Source organism: Crocodylus siamensis, chromosome 5 (assembly GCF_052110815.1).
Source record: "Crocodylus siamensis isolate JL-2025a chromosome 5, ASM5211081v1, whole genome shotgun sequence".
Lineage (NCBI taxonomy): Eukaryota > Metazoa > Chordata > Crocodylia > Crocodylidae > Crocodylus > Crocodylus siamensis.
Window position 1 is genome coordinate 3,577,978 of NC_143399.1, and position 16,071 is coordinate 3,594,048.

Below are 16,071 nucleotides of genomic sequence, written 5' to 3' on the forward strand. Positions count from 1 at the left end.
GTGTGCTTTGTAATTCTTTTATTGACCATTGAGGAACCCAGCTGGCTTTCTTACAGTCGCAGACCCCCAGGTCACGTGCATTTCTTCCTCTCGCAGGCCAGCGTCTCCACCTCCTTCATGAAGCGAAGGCACAGCTCCTCTTGCCATGGCAGGGCCACGCACTGCACAGCCACGGGCAGCCCCACGGCTCCTTCCACAGCCTGCAGTGGAGACAGGAGCAATGTGATGTTATCCAGGGGACTCTGCAGATCAGGCACCTCCCATCTAATAAGTTCTTCAGCTGCAGGAGTGGACCCTCGTGTGTCTTCAGCCCCCACCCCACACCCCACTTGCTGGCTGACCTTTCTCAGCCTCCTGTCCCATGCATCATCGTAGTGCCCTCTGTAATGTAGCAGCTCTTCTTCATCAGCCTCCGTAACTGTGGTGACCGGCACAACCCCAGCGGGGAAGTCTAAGACGTTGTACAACATGGTGGAGGAAACAGCCGCTGGGAGGAGCAATATGCAGAAGATCAGTCGCAGGGAGGCCAGCAAGGCAGTGCAGGGTTTTGGACCCCAAGAGTGCACGAAAGCTGCTGAGTACATCTCCTTCAAACACATGCCGTGTGTCACCCTAGTAGGAAACCTGCCATAGCTCAACCCCTCCCCAAGCAAGTCATGGATGGTCACCACGGACCCTGCAAGCACAGCACGTGTGCAACATGATGGTGTCAGCATAAAGTGCCTTCAGTCGTATGGGTAGAGAGTGTGCTCATGTCCTGCAGGCTGGATGGGAATTCATGGGTGCTAATCCCACCTCTGACACTGACTCCCTCAAAGGCCCTGGGCAAAGCATTTAACTTTTGTGCCTAGGTTTCTTCCTGTGTCAGATGAAGCATTATATCTGCCTAATACCTCTGAAGTGTGCGGGAGAGATTCCTTTTCCTTTTTGCAGTGAATGTTCAACCTCTCTGCTGTGCTGCACAAAGCAGCGTGGTGTCAGCGCCGGGTGAAACAGCTGTGTTATTAAGAAGCAGTAGTTTTGCTACTCACACCACCCTTTGCCTTGTATAGGTCTCGCCCACAGCTAGTCTCTGCCCCAAGGACCTTACAAGGCAGAGAGATGAGGTTGTGAGGGCACATGATGCCAATTGGTACGTCCAGATTGATACACAGGGTTAAATAGCTGAACCAGGACCAGGCCTCTGGCTTCCTATCCCCTTGCCTGGGGTCCTACCCACTAGACCTGGAGGTGGTCATCGCACTGGCAGCCAGCAGCCCTCTTTGGCAGGATCACTCCCACATCCTAGAAGCACCATTTGCCCCCTTACCCAGGAGCTTCCCTGGATAGCCAAGGGTGAAGGCTGGACCCAGGACTGGACACAGCACCACGTCCAGCTGGAGTTTCTTCCATTTGGCAATGAACTCTGTGCGGTAGGCCTGGGGGGAGAGTGTGGGAAGGGAGCCATAAAATACCTGGAGCTGCCCAGCTGTGGTATGGGGGTGATACTATGGCATAGGGCTGTTTGGAGCGCAGCGGGGAGATACGCCCGCCCTACAGAGCCCTGGGGATGGGACCGAACCACGCTGACAACAGCGATGTGCTGAGCAATGTGTCCCTAGCTGAAGTGAGGAGCAGCTCAGTGAATAGAAAAGCTCAGCAGCCTTAAGCCCAGGGGTCTTCAGCCCCTCCCCGGGTATGGGAGAATTAACTCGGGGGATCAGCACCTGGCTCTGAGCTGTAGAAGAAAGAGTGACTGTGAGTCCAGGGCAGCTCATAGGCTCCAGATGCCAAAGGCCAGTAAAACAGCCCAACACTTCTACAGCAGAACAAATCAGGATTTCTAGGGTCTGACTCGCGCTTTTGGGGTCTCGGGCTGGCCACGGCGAGTGCCAGTGCATCCCGACTGTGCTTCGTTGGTAGGGCGCGCGCTTTGTGTTCTGCACATGTGGAGCCTCGTATTTACCATTATGCTGGCTTGATGCTGCCACATTGCCTTGACTGACCTGGAATTTGAAACGGAGGCATTCAGATGAGGTTCAAGCAGCTGGAAAGGCAGCGTAGCTGAGGTGGGAGCAGCGCTGTCCATTTGAGATGAGAGAATCACTGACCAGCAGGGCCCTGGGGTGGTCACATCTGGTTCACCCCCTGCTCCAGGCAGGTTCAGTTTCATAGTTTCATAGCTGGTCGGGTCGGAAGGGACCTGAGCAGGTCATTGAGTCCGACCCCCTGCCATGGGCAGGAAAGCGTAGTGGGGTCAGATGACCCCAGCAAGGTGTTCATCCAGCCTCCTCTTAAACACCCCCAGGGCAGGAGCCTGCACCACTTCTCTTGGAAGTTGGTTCCAGACCCTAGCCGCCCTGACCGTGAAGTTGCGCCTCCTGATCTCCAGCCTAAATCTCCCCTCTGCCAGCTTGTGACCGGTATTCCTGGTCACTCCTGGCGGTGCTCGGGGGCACAGGGACTCCCCCAATGCCTGCTGGTCCCCCCGACTAGTTGGTAACAGGCCACCAGGTCCCCCTCAGCCTTCTCTTGTGGAGGCTGAACAGGTTCAGGTCCCGTCGCCTCTCCTCGTAGGGCGTGCCCTGCTGCCCCCTGATCATGCGAATGGCCTCCTCTGGCCCCTCTCCATGCTGTCCACATCCCTCCTGAAGTGCGGCGCCCAGACCTGGACGCAGTGCTCCAGCTGCGGCCTGACCAGTGCCGCATGGAGGGGGAGGATCACCTCCCTGGACCTGCTCGAGATGCATCTGTGGATGCAGGACAAGGTGCGGTTGGCCTTCCTGACCGCGTCCCCACACTGCCGGCCCATGTTCATCTTGGAGTCAATGATGACCCCCAGATCCCTTTCCGCCTCCGTGCTGACAAGAGGGGAGTTCCCCAACCTGTAGGTGTGGTGCCGGCTGTTCCTCCCGAGGTGCAGCACCTTGCACGTGTCAGTGTTGAATCCCATCCTGTTCTCGTCCGCCCACCCCTGTAACCTGTCTAGGTCTGATTGTAGCCTGTTGCTTCCTTCCAGTGTGCCCACGTTCCCCCACATCTTAGTGTCATCAGCAAATGTGAGCAGGTGCTTTTTACCCCCTTGTCCAAGTCGCTGATGAAGATGTTGAACAGTGCGGGCCCGAGGACCGAGCCCTGGGGGGCCCCACTGCCCACGTCCCTCCAGGTCGTCCACCACCGCCCTCTGGGTGCGGCCCTCCCGCCAGTTGGCGACACATCTGACCGTGTGGGTGTCGACACCACAGCCCCCAGTTTCTTAATGAGAACGGGGTGAGAGACAGTGTCGAAGGCCTCCGAAAGTCCGGGAAGACGATGTCCACTGCTACCCCTGCGTCTAAGGATTTGGTGACCTGGTCGTAGAGGCCGCCAGGTTGGTCTGACAGGACCTGCCGCTAACGAACCCGTGTTGGTTGCCCCTAAGCATGATCTCCCCCACCACCCCGGCCCCTCGGGGACACGCGCCAGGATAACTCTCTCAAAAAGCTTGCCCAGGATCGAGGTAAGACTAACTGGCCTATAGTCCCCGGGTCCTCCTTCCTCCTTTTTTGAAGATGGGAACCATGTTGGCCCTCTTCCAGTCCTCCGGCCCCACACCAGAGCCCCCCGAGTGCTCGTACAGCCGTGCCGGGGGTCCCGCAATGACCGCAGCCAATTCCCTCAGCACTCGGGGGCGGAGATCGTCCGGACCCGCTGATTTAAGCACGTCCAGTCCCGCCAGACGCTCCCTGACTCGATCCGCCCTGACCCTGGGCCTGGGTGCACCCCCCTGGGGCCTGAGGGGGCCGGTGGGGGCTGATCCGGTCCCTGCTCAGGAAAATGGAGACAAAGAAGTTGTTAAATATGTTGGCTTTGTTGTCTCGTGCGACGACCACATTTCCCAGCGTGTCCCGCAGGGGCCCCACGTTACCCGGTACCTTCTTTTTGCCCCCTGTGTATTTATAAAAGGACTTCTTGTTGTCCTTGATCTGGGAAGCTCGTCCCAGTCCCATCTCCGCCTCGGCCTCCCTGACCCCCCCGCATCCCCGAGCAACCTCAGTGTAGTCCTCCCCGGGGATGGCCCCCCCCGCCATCGGGTGTGCGCCTCCCTTTTAGCTAGGAGACCTTCCCGGATGCTTTTGGTGAGCCACGGGGGCTTGTGCGCCCTCCTGCCCCTTTGATCAGACCTGCCTAGACCAGTGGGGACCAACCTTTTTGGCTGGTGTGCCGTGAATTAGCCCCATACACTCCCCAAGAGCCACTTTGATTCCCCTTTCCCCTGCCCCATCTGCTGCTCTGGCTTCTGCCGCCTGCCCTGCCTGTTGCTTGCTGTCTGCCCCCTCCCTGGTCTGCCCCTGCTCTCAAACCGTCTCAGCCAAGCACCCATCTTCCCTTGTCCTTAAACACGTTGCTAGCATCCCTCTAGATGAAACCCTGGGCTTAGCACCTGAAACATCAAAAACGCCCTTGAACTTCTCGCAGGTAAAGCAGGGGCATTGCCCACGTGCTGCCACTGCACGCTTATAAGCGCATCCTTGTAATTCAATGGTGGCAATTTAATCTTCAAATTCCTGTCGGTTGTTTCCATCGGCATGGCCCAAACATACAAATGAGGAGCCCCTAAGAGAGCCAGAGAGAGAAAGGACCATCCGGGGTGGAAGTACGAGCTTAAGACTTAGGGAATCTGGGTTAATCGGGCTCCTAGAGCCACGGGGCTGGAAGGGACCCCCATCCAGTCCAACCCCCTGCCTGAACCAGCATCAGCCCGGTGCAAACCAGCTCAGACGGATCCTTCTAAACTTTGTAAAACTACAGTCAGCTGATGCAATGCAAGCCACGACACCCCACCCTGGTACAGGGAAAGCAGGGGGATCATGGCAGCGGCTGCTTCAAACGTTAATATACCCTCAAGCATCCCATGGAGGCCATGCCCCCTCTACAGAGAAAGGCAGCACTCCTCCCCCAGTCTGTACCAGTCTGATCATGGCATAAAACTCCTTCCTGACGCCAAAAGGAGGGGTCATCCCTCTCCAGCCTTGGGGGAGCAGTGCGTGCTATAATCCATGTTGATTTACCCACGACAACACAAAATGGAACAGGAGACTGGAGCTAACGGGGCAGCGCCCAGAGGGGCTAGAAACCCAGCTGAGCGGCACCAGCGGAGGGTCGGGCTCCATGTCAGTCCAGAAAGGGCTTTCCTGTCCTTTGCACTAAGCCCCTGGCTGCAGACCTGCCCTTTCCCCAGTCCTGTATATGCGACACGCTCTTACCTGACCCCACACAGCGCGTCCAGATGCCTGGCCAGGCGTGGGAACTGAAAGGGGACAAACGAGTTTCCATTAGGACCCGACCATGCAGCAACCCATTCTCCCCAAGGTTTGGACCAGTGAACCCTAAACGTGGTCACTGGTGAACTTACACTGCTGGCACTTCCTAGCTCTACTGGATATAAGCCCTGATCCAAACCCAGCGAGTCACAGTTTCGGTGGGCTTCGGGTCCATCCTCAGCTCCTTTTAGTCTGGAAGATCCCCAAGCTCTTCACTAACAAAACACGCTTCCGGGGTGGAAGACGACATCCAGAAATGCACGATAGGGCGTGCTGAAGGGGTTCACCCAGGCCAGAGCATACCAGCGTTGCTCCTACAAAGAGGTCCCGTGTGCGTGCACTGTGTTGGTGCTGCACACGTGAGGATGGATTCGCCTCCACCGTGCCTCGTGCCAGTGTTTCCCTGTCTTACAGGCCTGCAAGATACGTGGTCGGGCTCACCGGGACAATGCTACTTCGGGCCAAGGGTCAAGGAGCAAGTCACCGGGGCAGATTTGCAGCTGCGGTGTTTGAAGGCCAGAAGGCACCGCTAGGCCACGGGGCCTGACCTTTGGCATAAACACCGCTGGGGTCCTCCTGTATTAAACTCAGCAGGTTGACTCAACCACACCTTCACAAAAGCCTCCAGTCTTGGCTCAAGGGCTTGAAAGGAGGAGAATCCACCACTTGCTAGCTTAGTTCATCTTCGCTTTCCATCGATATTCGAGCCAGGTGGGATGTACTTCTTGCACCTGCCTTCTCTCCATACTCTCTAAACCTGCTCACCTCTGAAGTCACCTGCTTTTTCGTAACCACAACAAGCTCCTTAAGCCTCTGGGTTTTTTCAGGCCCCAAGTAATCTTTGCTACAGCCCCCCTTGAGTCCGTCAGCGAAAGCTGGAGGCAAATGTATATGGGAAGGTGGGATGGAGAGACGCTGAGCAGTGTATTCCTTGGTGTCGTCATTGCTTGTGTCCAGCCTCCCATCAAAGCCTCTCTTGGGCTTACTACCGAGGTGCAAACCCGTCCAAAGGTCAGGGAACTGCAACACCACCCACCTGCCGCGAATACAAGAGGGACTGACCAGAGGCCTAACCAGCAGCGCCAGTATTTTCTTCACCAAAACTGGAATCCGATAGCAATTCACCTGGGGCTTCAAGCATGGGTCAACAAGGTCTTGTGCACTGGAAAAGAGGGGACGGAGAGGAGACAACACGTGTTTTGCACCCAGTCACTCACTGTTTTTTGCTGTTTTAGTGGCTGGAAGCAAACTCTCCCGGCGATGAACTCTGGCCATCGTTTTATGGCAACAGAGAGGGCAGGGAGCTGCTGGACACTGCAGGACGCCCGGGCCTGACTCTATCTTAGTTCACATGGTGCTAAGCCGGGAGTGATGCCAATGTAACAGGGGTGAGAGGAGAATCCAATACAGAGGGTGCAATTTGCTAGTGCAAATCCATTGTCTTGGGGGCGCTCCACTGGGTGTGGGCAGCAGTGAACACGAGCAGGATTCGACCTTCTGTTCAAATCCTCGTAGGCACCGAGGGAGGAAGAAATCCAGCCCCAAACCTCTTGATTTCAATCATAGCCTGGGAGCTTCAGGATTGGCATCTGTCTGCTGTCGGGTGTCCACCTCTATGGGGGTTGCTGGAGGGTCTCTGGAGCGGGGCACGCTGCAAGGAGTTCACTGGTGTGCAACGGGGTGCAATTACAGCACGCGTGGCTTCACCCTCTATGCAGCATGGCTGGCCCCTCACGAGCTGTCCTGTGGCTGCTGGGAGCCGATATGGGACAGCCTTGGCAAGGACAGAGAGGCAGGGAGCATTTCTTGCTCCACCTGCTATCACTTGTAAGGTTCCTGCATGCACCAGATTTAGCCAGGCCTTTTTTCTGATGCTGGCCATGTCAGAAAAATATGCTTTTCTGAGCATATCACGGGCAATACTCCGCTGCCTGTTTTGCCCATCTCCCCATCTCCACTGCAGTTACTATTTAAGCCAAGGGAGGAACTCCTTTAGTGCCGCTGGCTTCTGGCCTAGGGGCAGCACATCAACCTCCAGCCATTGCACATCCTAAGTGAAAGCTGAGCAAGGCTGTTTTCTAGCCCAGCGGGATCCCGCCTTGCCGCCCCGTAGCAGCACCCTTCATCAGCTGCCCTGCCTGTTACCCCCAGTGCTGCCAGCATGGAGATGAAGGCCGGGGCGTCGTACTCACAACAGGTCCACGAGCGTGGAGCACCCATCGGCGAAAGCGCCTCTCATGAAGAGTTCGTTGACCACGTAGTCGACTTGCAGGGGAGCGAAGGGCACTAGCTGCGCCGAAGCAGAAGGAGAGTCCGTAGGCAAGCAGGACACCATCAGGCCCCCGTCATACAGGACACCATCAGGCCCCCGTTATGCCACTTCTCCGCTAAAGGGCATCTTTCCCTATGCACTAGCAAACCAGTTATGGGTCTGTAACTATGGGTTTCATAGACATTAATTTCATAGACATCAGGGCTGGAAGGGACCTCGGGAGATCATCGAGTCCAGACCCCCGCCCCAGGGGCAGGAAGTCAGCTGGGGTCATAGGATCCCAGCAGGATAAGCATCCAATTTACTCTTGAAGGTGTTCAGTGTAGGTGCTTGAACCACCTCCGCTGGCAGGCTGTTCCGGACCTTGGGGGCTCGGACAGTAAAGAAATTCTTCCTTATGTCCAGCCTGAAACGGTCTTGCAGGAGTTTGTGACCGTTCGACCTCGTCATCCCTTGGGGCGCTCTGGTGAACAGACGTTCCCCCAGATCCTGGTGGTCACCCCTGGTAAACTTATAGGTGGCCATCAGATCACCCCTGAGCCTGCGCTTTTCCAGGCTAAAGAGTCCCATGGCTCTCAGCCAGTCATCGTAAGATCTGTTTTCCTGACGTCTGATCATGCGCGTGGCTCTCCTCTGGCTCTCTCAAGCTTCTCCACATCCTTTTTGAGTTGTGGAGCCCAAAACTGGACGCAGTACTCCAGCTGCGGCCTCACCAAGGCCGAGTACAGGGGGAGAAGGACATCCCGGGATTTGCTCAAGAAGCATCTATGGATGCACGCCAGCATTTTGGTCGCTTTACTAGCCGCAGCATCGCATTGGAGGCTCATGTTCATCTTGTGGTCAATGATGACCCCCAAGTCTCTTTCTTCTATAGTGCTAACCAACGTAGCACTGCCGAGCCTTAGGTCCTTCCTCCCACTCCCACTTCCACTTCCCCTCTGCCGGCCTTTGCTGGGCGATCCCTTGCACCATAAAGACGATGCAGCCTTGCAGGGCGGCCGCTGCGGGTGACAGGAGAGACGCCGCCTCGGAGCAAGAGGTGGGGACAGCGGGGCTCACCGTGTGCCCAGCCTCCTGCAGAAGCTCCCCGGTCTCCCGCACGGCCCGTCTCATGCAAGGGGGGAGCAGGAAGTAGCCGTCGGTCTCGTAGTACCCGATCCGAAGAGGGGTGGAAGCGCAGAAGAGCTTGGAGCAAAGGGATTGATGGTTAAGGGGGATGAAGCCAAGACTGTAGTTTGGGGCTGGGCAATCGGAGTTCCCGGCCCCCGAAGTGGCGTCAGACACCGCCCATGCCCCGGGGCTCAGGAGGTGTAGGAAGGGGGTCGGTTCAGCGGCCACTGCAAGCCTGACGGCACTTGCTAGGTTTATGGCAGGGGTGGCCGTCCTGGAGCACGCGTGCTACAAACAGCACCAGCACAGGCAGCCTTTGTGCATGGCACACGGCAGATTGGGGAGGGAACCGGGAGTACAGTGACAAATAGGGCAAGGAGCAGTAAGCAGAGCAGAAGGTCGAATGGGAAGTGCAGGGTAGGGGGCAGAAAGCAAAGCAGCAGATCAGCTAGGGAGCAGAAAGTAGAGCGGTGGGTTGAATAGGGAACACAGGGCAAGGAGCAGAAATCAGAGCAGCAGATCAAACGGGGAGCACAGGGTAGGGAGCATAGAGCAGAGCAGCAGATCAGGCAAGGAGCACAGAGTAGGACACGTGCAGTAGGGCAGCAGACCGAACAGGGAGCGCACTGCAGGAAGCTGAATGCAGAACAGCGGATCGAATAGGGAGCAGAAATCAGAGCAGCACATCAAATGGGGAGCACAGGGCAGGGAGCAAGCAGATCAATCGATGCATGGGAACAGAAAGCAGAGCAGGAAGGAACACAGGCCAGGCAGCAGAAAGCAGAGCAGCAGATCAGACGGGGAACCCCGGGCAGGGAGAAGACCGCAGAGCAGCAGATCAGGCAGAGGAACGGGAAGCCCAGCTCCAGCTCCAGCTCCCGAGGTGCGGGTTCAAGCTCTGGCCTCACGCCCAGGGCTGCTGTCTGCTGCGGCACGTGGGTGCTGGTCCCCCAGGCTGAGGCGGAGCTGGGTGGGCATGCAGCCCCGCCATGCACACGCTTGGGCACACGTGCACCCTTGTGTGCTGCTGGGGCCGGAAGCTGCTGGGCCTGAACCTCCACGCGCAGGCGGGCCGTGCCCCTCGTTGCATGGGGCAGGCGCCGGGGGCCTCGGGCATGGCACAGCCCCCTTCCCTCTCCTCCTGCCGCCGCCCCGCCTCCCCCCACCTGGGCCGCCCACTGTCCCACATGGGAAACTGCCCTCTTCAGCCCATTCCCCACCGCTCCCACCCCCTTCCTGGCAGGAAAGGCTTTGCCAGCCAGGAAGGGAGGCTAAACCGGGGCCACGTGGGCAAACGCTGCCGGCAATTATCCTGCAGACGCTGATCTCCGAAAGCAGCATTTTTTGGCTTTCTGTCTGCACTCGTGGCGTCCCCCTCCCTGCAGGGACGTACCGCATCTCTCTTGCACCATCTCCTAGCTGGAGAGGGCTTGTCCCGTACTACCAGGGCCCCTTCGGGTGCATGGCGCAGCAAGCTGCGATCTCGCTGGCGTGAGACGCTAGCCTGGCGTCCGCCCGGGAACCTGCTGCTCGCGGTCGCCGTCTCGACGTCACCGGGCCGGCGCGCTCCCGGGCGCCTTACCTTCTCGTTGAAGGGGATGGGCGGCACGGTGGGGTCCAGCTGGAACAGGGCGTCCCCCAGCAGCGCCCTCATGCACAGAGCCAGGCTGTCCACGTCCCGCGCCATGGGCCCGATGGCTCCCGTCACTGCAAGGAGGCAAGGACGCACATGGCACTGAAATGAAGGGGCTGGAGGTCAGCCAGGAAGGAAGGGCGAGCGGCTGGGCCCAGCCCGGCAGAAGATCCTGGAGGAGACCGTGTACTAGGCATGGGCTTATCGAGCTCCTCTCAGCCCTCGTCCGATCAAACACGTAGGGTTTGAACCAGTTTTTGCTGAGGCCTGAATTCTCACTCAGCCGCGCTCCCCGGGGAGTCATAAAAAGCAAATCCCAGTGTCTGCAATGCCCCATGTCGCCTCCCCAGCTGAGCCCGACCAGCCCTTCCCTGCCCCCCAGCCAGGGAGCGTGCAGCAGGGGCAGGCAGGGGAGCGGGGGAGAGGACGGCAGGGGGCATTTTCACCTGCTTCAGGGCATTAAAGACCTCCCCAGAGGCTCCCACAGGTGGTCTGCTTGGAGCAGGGGGTGCAGCATGGGTTGCCGCTCCCGCGCCCCACTTGGGGCAATTCTGGAGCCACCCCTATCCTCGTCCCCGGTTTTAAAGGAAAAATCACTGAGCGGGGACGTACCTGATAGGAGCCCTGGGACCGGGACCGTCACTCCGGAGAGGCTGCAGAAGAGGGGCACAAAGCAGGAAGAGGGTGCGTGGGGAGCCAGGCTCCTTCGTTATTTTGTAGGGCACTGCTTGTGTTGTGATCACCCCCCCGGACCCCGCACAGCGCTGGCCGTGGAGCCCCCGTTACCGCATCCCGCTGGCAGCTATAGGAGGAGGCTGCAGCTTACAGCGGGGTGAGGGGCTGCAGCGTCTAAGCTGGCGGGTTTTGCAGGGCTGGATGAACCGGCCCAACTCTTTCCCGCATCTTTTCAATGAGACGTCGGAGGATAAGGGGGCGAAGTGGGCAGCAAGGGCTTTGGAGGGCTCCCACCGGCTTGGTGGGAAATCAGTGGATTTGCAGTGGTGAGACCCGGGCACCCCGCGGCTGGAGCGGAGGATGCGGGGCGCTGAGAGCGCTGGTCCCGAGGACGTCGCCGACTATGTCACGCCCTGCGTGGGAGCAGTGAACGTGACGCTGCCTGGCCCCGGTGACCCATCAAAGGTCGCCTGCAGCCTGCTGGGGCCGGAGCTCGGCACCTACCTGAGCCTCTTGCCCGTGGGTTTGAGGCCGCAGAGGCCGCAGAAGCTGGACGGCAGGCGGATGCTGCCTCCTAGGTCGGACCCAAAGCCCAGGATGGACCCCCCTGCGGCGATCAGCGCTCCCTCCCCTCCGGAGGAGCCCCCGGGGCTCTTGCGATGGTCCCAGGGATTCAGTGTCTGGCCGAAGATCGCATTGCTGCAGTCGTAGCTGGGAGAGAGGAGCCGGAGTCAGCCCGATGCTGGAAAGGCCCTGGCTTCTCCCCGTGTCCCCTAACCCCGAGGAACCTGCCATTTCCCCAGGGGCACAGCCCCTCACCCCCAGATATGCCAACATCCCTGTGAGACCCACACCCCTGTTGGGGCACTGAGGCAGAAAGAGACATGGAAGAGGCCCAGGAAACGGTGGCAGAGCAAGGAATGCAACCCAAGCCTGTCCCCCACCACTGAAAATACTTAGTGTCGCCCTGCCCTACGTGCACGGAGATGGCAGCGCTTTTGTCCCCGGGGTCGCTGCAGAGTCCCAGAGAGGAGACACACATGCAGCGCTCTCTCCTCTCCCTCTTTCTCCCCGGTCTTGCCATTTCCCTTCGCTTCAAACAAAGCCCAGTGTCCACTGAATGGAGACAGGGGATATCAATCATTGCTGGGTATAGAAACGCTCGTCAGCTCATGAAAGAGCGAATCATTCAGGACACAAGCTCAAGGAGCAGGAGGCAGAGTCAATCATTGAACTCCCATGATAGTGGATTTACCCAAATCCTATTTCCTTAGACCAACGCGGCTACAACCAACACCCTGAAACGGGATTCATCCGGGCACAGGACTGTGAGCTGCAGGGCATGGGTAAGGGAGAACACGCAACGATGCATTACTTGAACAGGGACTGTGGGACGTTGGTGATCGCGAAGGGAATGGCCCCCTGATGCTTTAAGACCTGGACTAACACGCTGTTCTCCTGCTCCGGCGGGCTGAGGAACGGGGCGAAACCGCAGGTGGAGAGGTGACCCTTTGGGGAGGAGAAATGACACTGGTTAGGGTTGCTGCATCTCCAGCCAGCTGCAGACCTGGGCTTCCTCTCATCACAGGGGGATAGAAAGCCAAGAGCCCCCGGGAGAGATTGTGTGGCCGTTGAGCGCGCTGGAGCCCTGTGCTGCTGGAGCCCCTCCATGCTCCCCCGCTTTGTGCCTAACCCCTGCCTGGGGGTAAGCGAGGGGTGGGCAGTGCTACAGCTGCTCCACATCTGCGAGCTGCTTCCCTGGGGCAAAGGATGCACCTTGTAGCCGATGTGGTCCTTGATGCTGACGGGGACGCCGTGCAGCAAGCCCTTCTCCTTCTGCCCCTGCAGGTCCCGCAGCTGCCCCTCGCACTCGGGGATGACGTGGCGCAGGCAGTTCAGCTCCCGGGTCACCGCCAAGGCCTTCCCGGGGAGGCGGGGGAGAAGCGTTCGTTCGTGAGAGCCAGAGTAGAGGCCCAGCAGACACGTGCACCGCACGCATACACACGTGCGTGCACGTATGCAAGCACCATGAGCATGTGCACTGTGTCCACACACACGCATGCGCACACATGTGCACCGGATGCGCACTCAAACCACACACAGTATAGACACGTGCACCAGACCCACGTGCACCAGACACACATACAAACCAGACCCACGTGCACCAGACACACATGCACTATGCACACATGCACACACAGGTGCACCAGATGTGCACACAAATCACACACGCACTATACACACATGCACTTATACGTGTGCACTGCACGCACCCATATGCATCATGCATATATGCACCATGCATACACGTGCACCATGCATACACGTGCACCATGCACACTAATTGCACGCACACACCATGTGCACATGCACACATGCACTATGCACACACATGCACTCCCACACATACCACATGCACATACACAGCACGTGTGCACACACACACACACACACTACATGCACTTGCAAACATACCACACACAGAGCACACCCCCTTTACACACACACATATTCACACACAACACGCACATTCACACACGCACATGCAAAACACACACACACACAGAGTCAAACACAGTAACTTCCCGCAAAACCTCACGGTGTAGCTAGAACAAGCAAGCCAAATGGGTGGGGAATGGGAAGGTTTAGTGTCCCCATTTCACAGAAGGAAAAACCGAGGCAGAAAAGGCAGACAGTGGCTTGCCCAGCACATGGAGTAAAACACATGTCCCCTGAGTCCCTGCACAGAGTCTGGGTGTGAGCCCTGGCTTCATGCTGGCTGATACCACACCAATACATTTGCAGCCAGTCAGACCCGCTTCGGATCTGCTCTTTAGCTAGCCCGGCTTGTCTTTTCCCGTGGTGGGATGAACCCCCTCCTCCAGCCCCTCTGCCTGCCCGCCCCCGGGCACCCGGCCCCTTCCAACAGACCCGAGGCAACAACAGACTGGGCATACCCTGCTGCAGCTCACTGGGGATCACCGCTCCAGCGTTCGCGTGGAGGGGAGCAGCAAGAAACCAGGAGACTGGGTTTAGGGAAGGAGGAGCATCAGGTGTCTCCCTGAGCCTCCAGGTCCTTGCTGCTATCCCTGACCTCTGTAGGGGCACGGCAGTGTGACACGGTGGCTGGCAGGTTGTCCTGGAGCCTTGGGCAACCACTTCCATGCTCTGTGCCTCGGTTTCCCCTTCCACCCTCAGTCATTTGAGGTAGTACTTGGGGAGAGACTGGATCTCAGTAGGTGCATGATGGTGCCTAATTCCCTGGGGCTTCAACACGCGCGCGCATGCACACACCACCTCGAACGAGAGGCATCACAAGCAGCTCCACCTTGATTCCTGTTCTGCCAAAAGTCCTTTTTCAGTAATCCCTCTTTACCAGCCCCAGACGCTTAATCCACGAGCGATCGAATAGCAGGTTTATACGGTGCCCTTTGCCCCCGGGATCTCCCCGTGACCAAGGAGCCCACCACCGTGGCATCTGAGAGCACTTCGGAAATGCCGAACTTGTGCAAAGCCCCCAGGAAGGCAGAGAAGGGGAAGGGAGAATTTAAGCATTTCGCATCGAATGTTTTCTTACGGCGGCAGCTCACCTTGTCCACGTAGGTGTAGAGGACGCTCTCCGCGGACAGGGAGCCCTCCTTCAGCTTCTCAGCCAGCTCCACCAGCGGCAGGGAGAGGATGTGACTGGGATTGGCCCCTGGGTTCTGCACGCGTGACGCAGGTCAGATAGAGGTGCCCCCGCCGCCCCACACGCCCCGTCTCACCCCGTGGCAGCAGGTTCGGGCTGCCAGCGTACAAGCTACGACGTCTACAGACCCGGTGGCCCTAAGCAGTTCACAGCCCCATGCCTGCAACCTCGACCCGTGAAAGCTGCCGTCTCCATGCACGTTTCTGGGCACCCGCCACCCCGTCCCTACGGGGAAACGTTACCTGCTGCTTGAACCGCTGAACGGCCTTCTCCATGCGCTGCAGGCCTAGGTCCCGCATCCTCCTGGCCTCTTCCATCTTCTTCTGGATCCGTCTCCTCTGTATCCAGTTCAGCGCTGCGACAGCTGCTGCCGAGGCACAGAGCAGGGCGGAGACGGTGTGGGGATCGAGCTCCAACTCGGGCAGCAGGTGCCCGAGCGTCTCCTGGATCATGGTGAGACACACTCAGCTGTGGGGCAGCTGCGAGAGCTCGCGGGACGCAGCACCGGGGGGAAGACGGAGGCTGGGTTGTTTCACTCCACCCCTCGCCACCAGCCCGGAGCAGCTGGGAATGAAGCCAGCTTGCCCATTTCTCAGGTCTTGGATGATGCCCTGCAAGAGGCAGGACCCTTTTTTTGCCCATCTGTGAGAAACTTGAAGATGGTTCAAAGGTTGCAGGTCGACTTGTGTGCGGTGGGGAAATGATTGACTGGGAAATGGAGCCTTTGGCTGAAACCTTCCCCTGGGCCAAGTTCAAGGACCCTGAGGGCTGAGGAGGGGGTGTCGAGGCTTTGGGCTGGGGGCAGCCGGGGCTGTTGAGGTGGAGGAGTGAGGCTGTGGGATCTGCACTCTCCTCCTCTTCATAGTCTTGGACAGATGACCGCAAAGGGGGTCAAATGGCCCCTGGACACTCGGCAAGATTTGCCCCAGAGAATTGCCCTTCACTGAGTGGATCGGGGCGGGGGGACAGAGCACAACCGCCAGGCAGCGCCATGCACATGTAAGGCCGATGCCCCCCACGCCCAGGCCTGACCCCCCTCCTGGGGCGCCAGGGTCTCTCTCTGGCAGCGATGGCCATGCTGTTCCCCACACATGTGCACACAGAGTCCCATGGGAGAAGGGGCCCATGACATGATGGCATGTTGGTATTACCCAGAGAGGCGGTGCAGTCTCCATCCTTGGAGGTTTTGAAGCCCTGGGTAGACAAAGCCTTGTCTGGGATGATGAAGTTGGGGCTGGTCCTGCGTGGAGCAGGGGGTTGGACTGGATGTGACTCCTGAGCTCCCTTCAACCCTCATTGTCTGTGATTGTACGATTCTGCCTTAGGAGGGGAAATTCCCACAGTCATCGGGGGGAGGCAGTGCCCCAAAGACTCGTTTCCACCGGGGTGGATCCTGCCAGAGATAACTGCA

At 58.5% G+C, this 16,071-nt stretch overlaps 1 protein-coding gene across 8 annotated transcripts; it reads right to left on the reverse strand.

Moving 5' to 3' along the window:
- Positions 1–3: 3 nt before the first annotated feature.
- LOC149863395 (vitamin D3 hydroxylase-associated protein-like) lies at positions 4–15,266 on the reverse strand. Of its 8 annotated transcripts, none has more exons than XM_090048217.1 (15): positions 14,903–15,266; positions 14,563–14,676; positions 12,749–12,892; positions 12,348–12,481; positions 11,477–11,683; positions 10,910–10,950; positions 10,247–10,371; positions 8,614–8,739; positions 7,475–7,572; positions 6,345–6,444; positions 5,226–5,269; positions 1,946–1,985; positions 1,310–1,418; positions 342–487; positions 4–200 (listed from the first exon to the last, which is right to left on the reverse strand). In XM_090048217.1, exons 1-15 carry the CDS (start codon positions 15,110–15,112, stop codon positions 72–74), a joined length of 1,767 nt encoding a protein of 588 aa, XP_089904343.1. In that variant the 5' UTR covers positions 15,113–15,266; the 3' UTR covers positions 4–71. The 8 variants fall into 8 exon arrangements, 5 of the variants coding, with proteins under 5 accessions (XP_089904343.1, XP_089904342.1, XP_089904344.1 ...); XR_016442467.1 differs by lacking the exons at positions 4–200; positions 342–487 and adding exons at positions 3,597–3,783; positions 4,403–4,575 and having other exon boundaries at positions 1,319–1,418; positions 6,319–6,444; XM_090048216.1 differs by having other exon boundaries at positions 4–487; positions 14,903–15,258.
- Between the last annotated feature and the right edge of the window lie 805 nt (positions 15,267–16,071).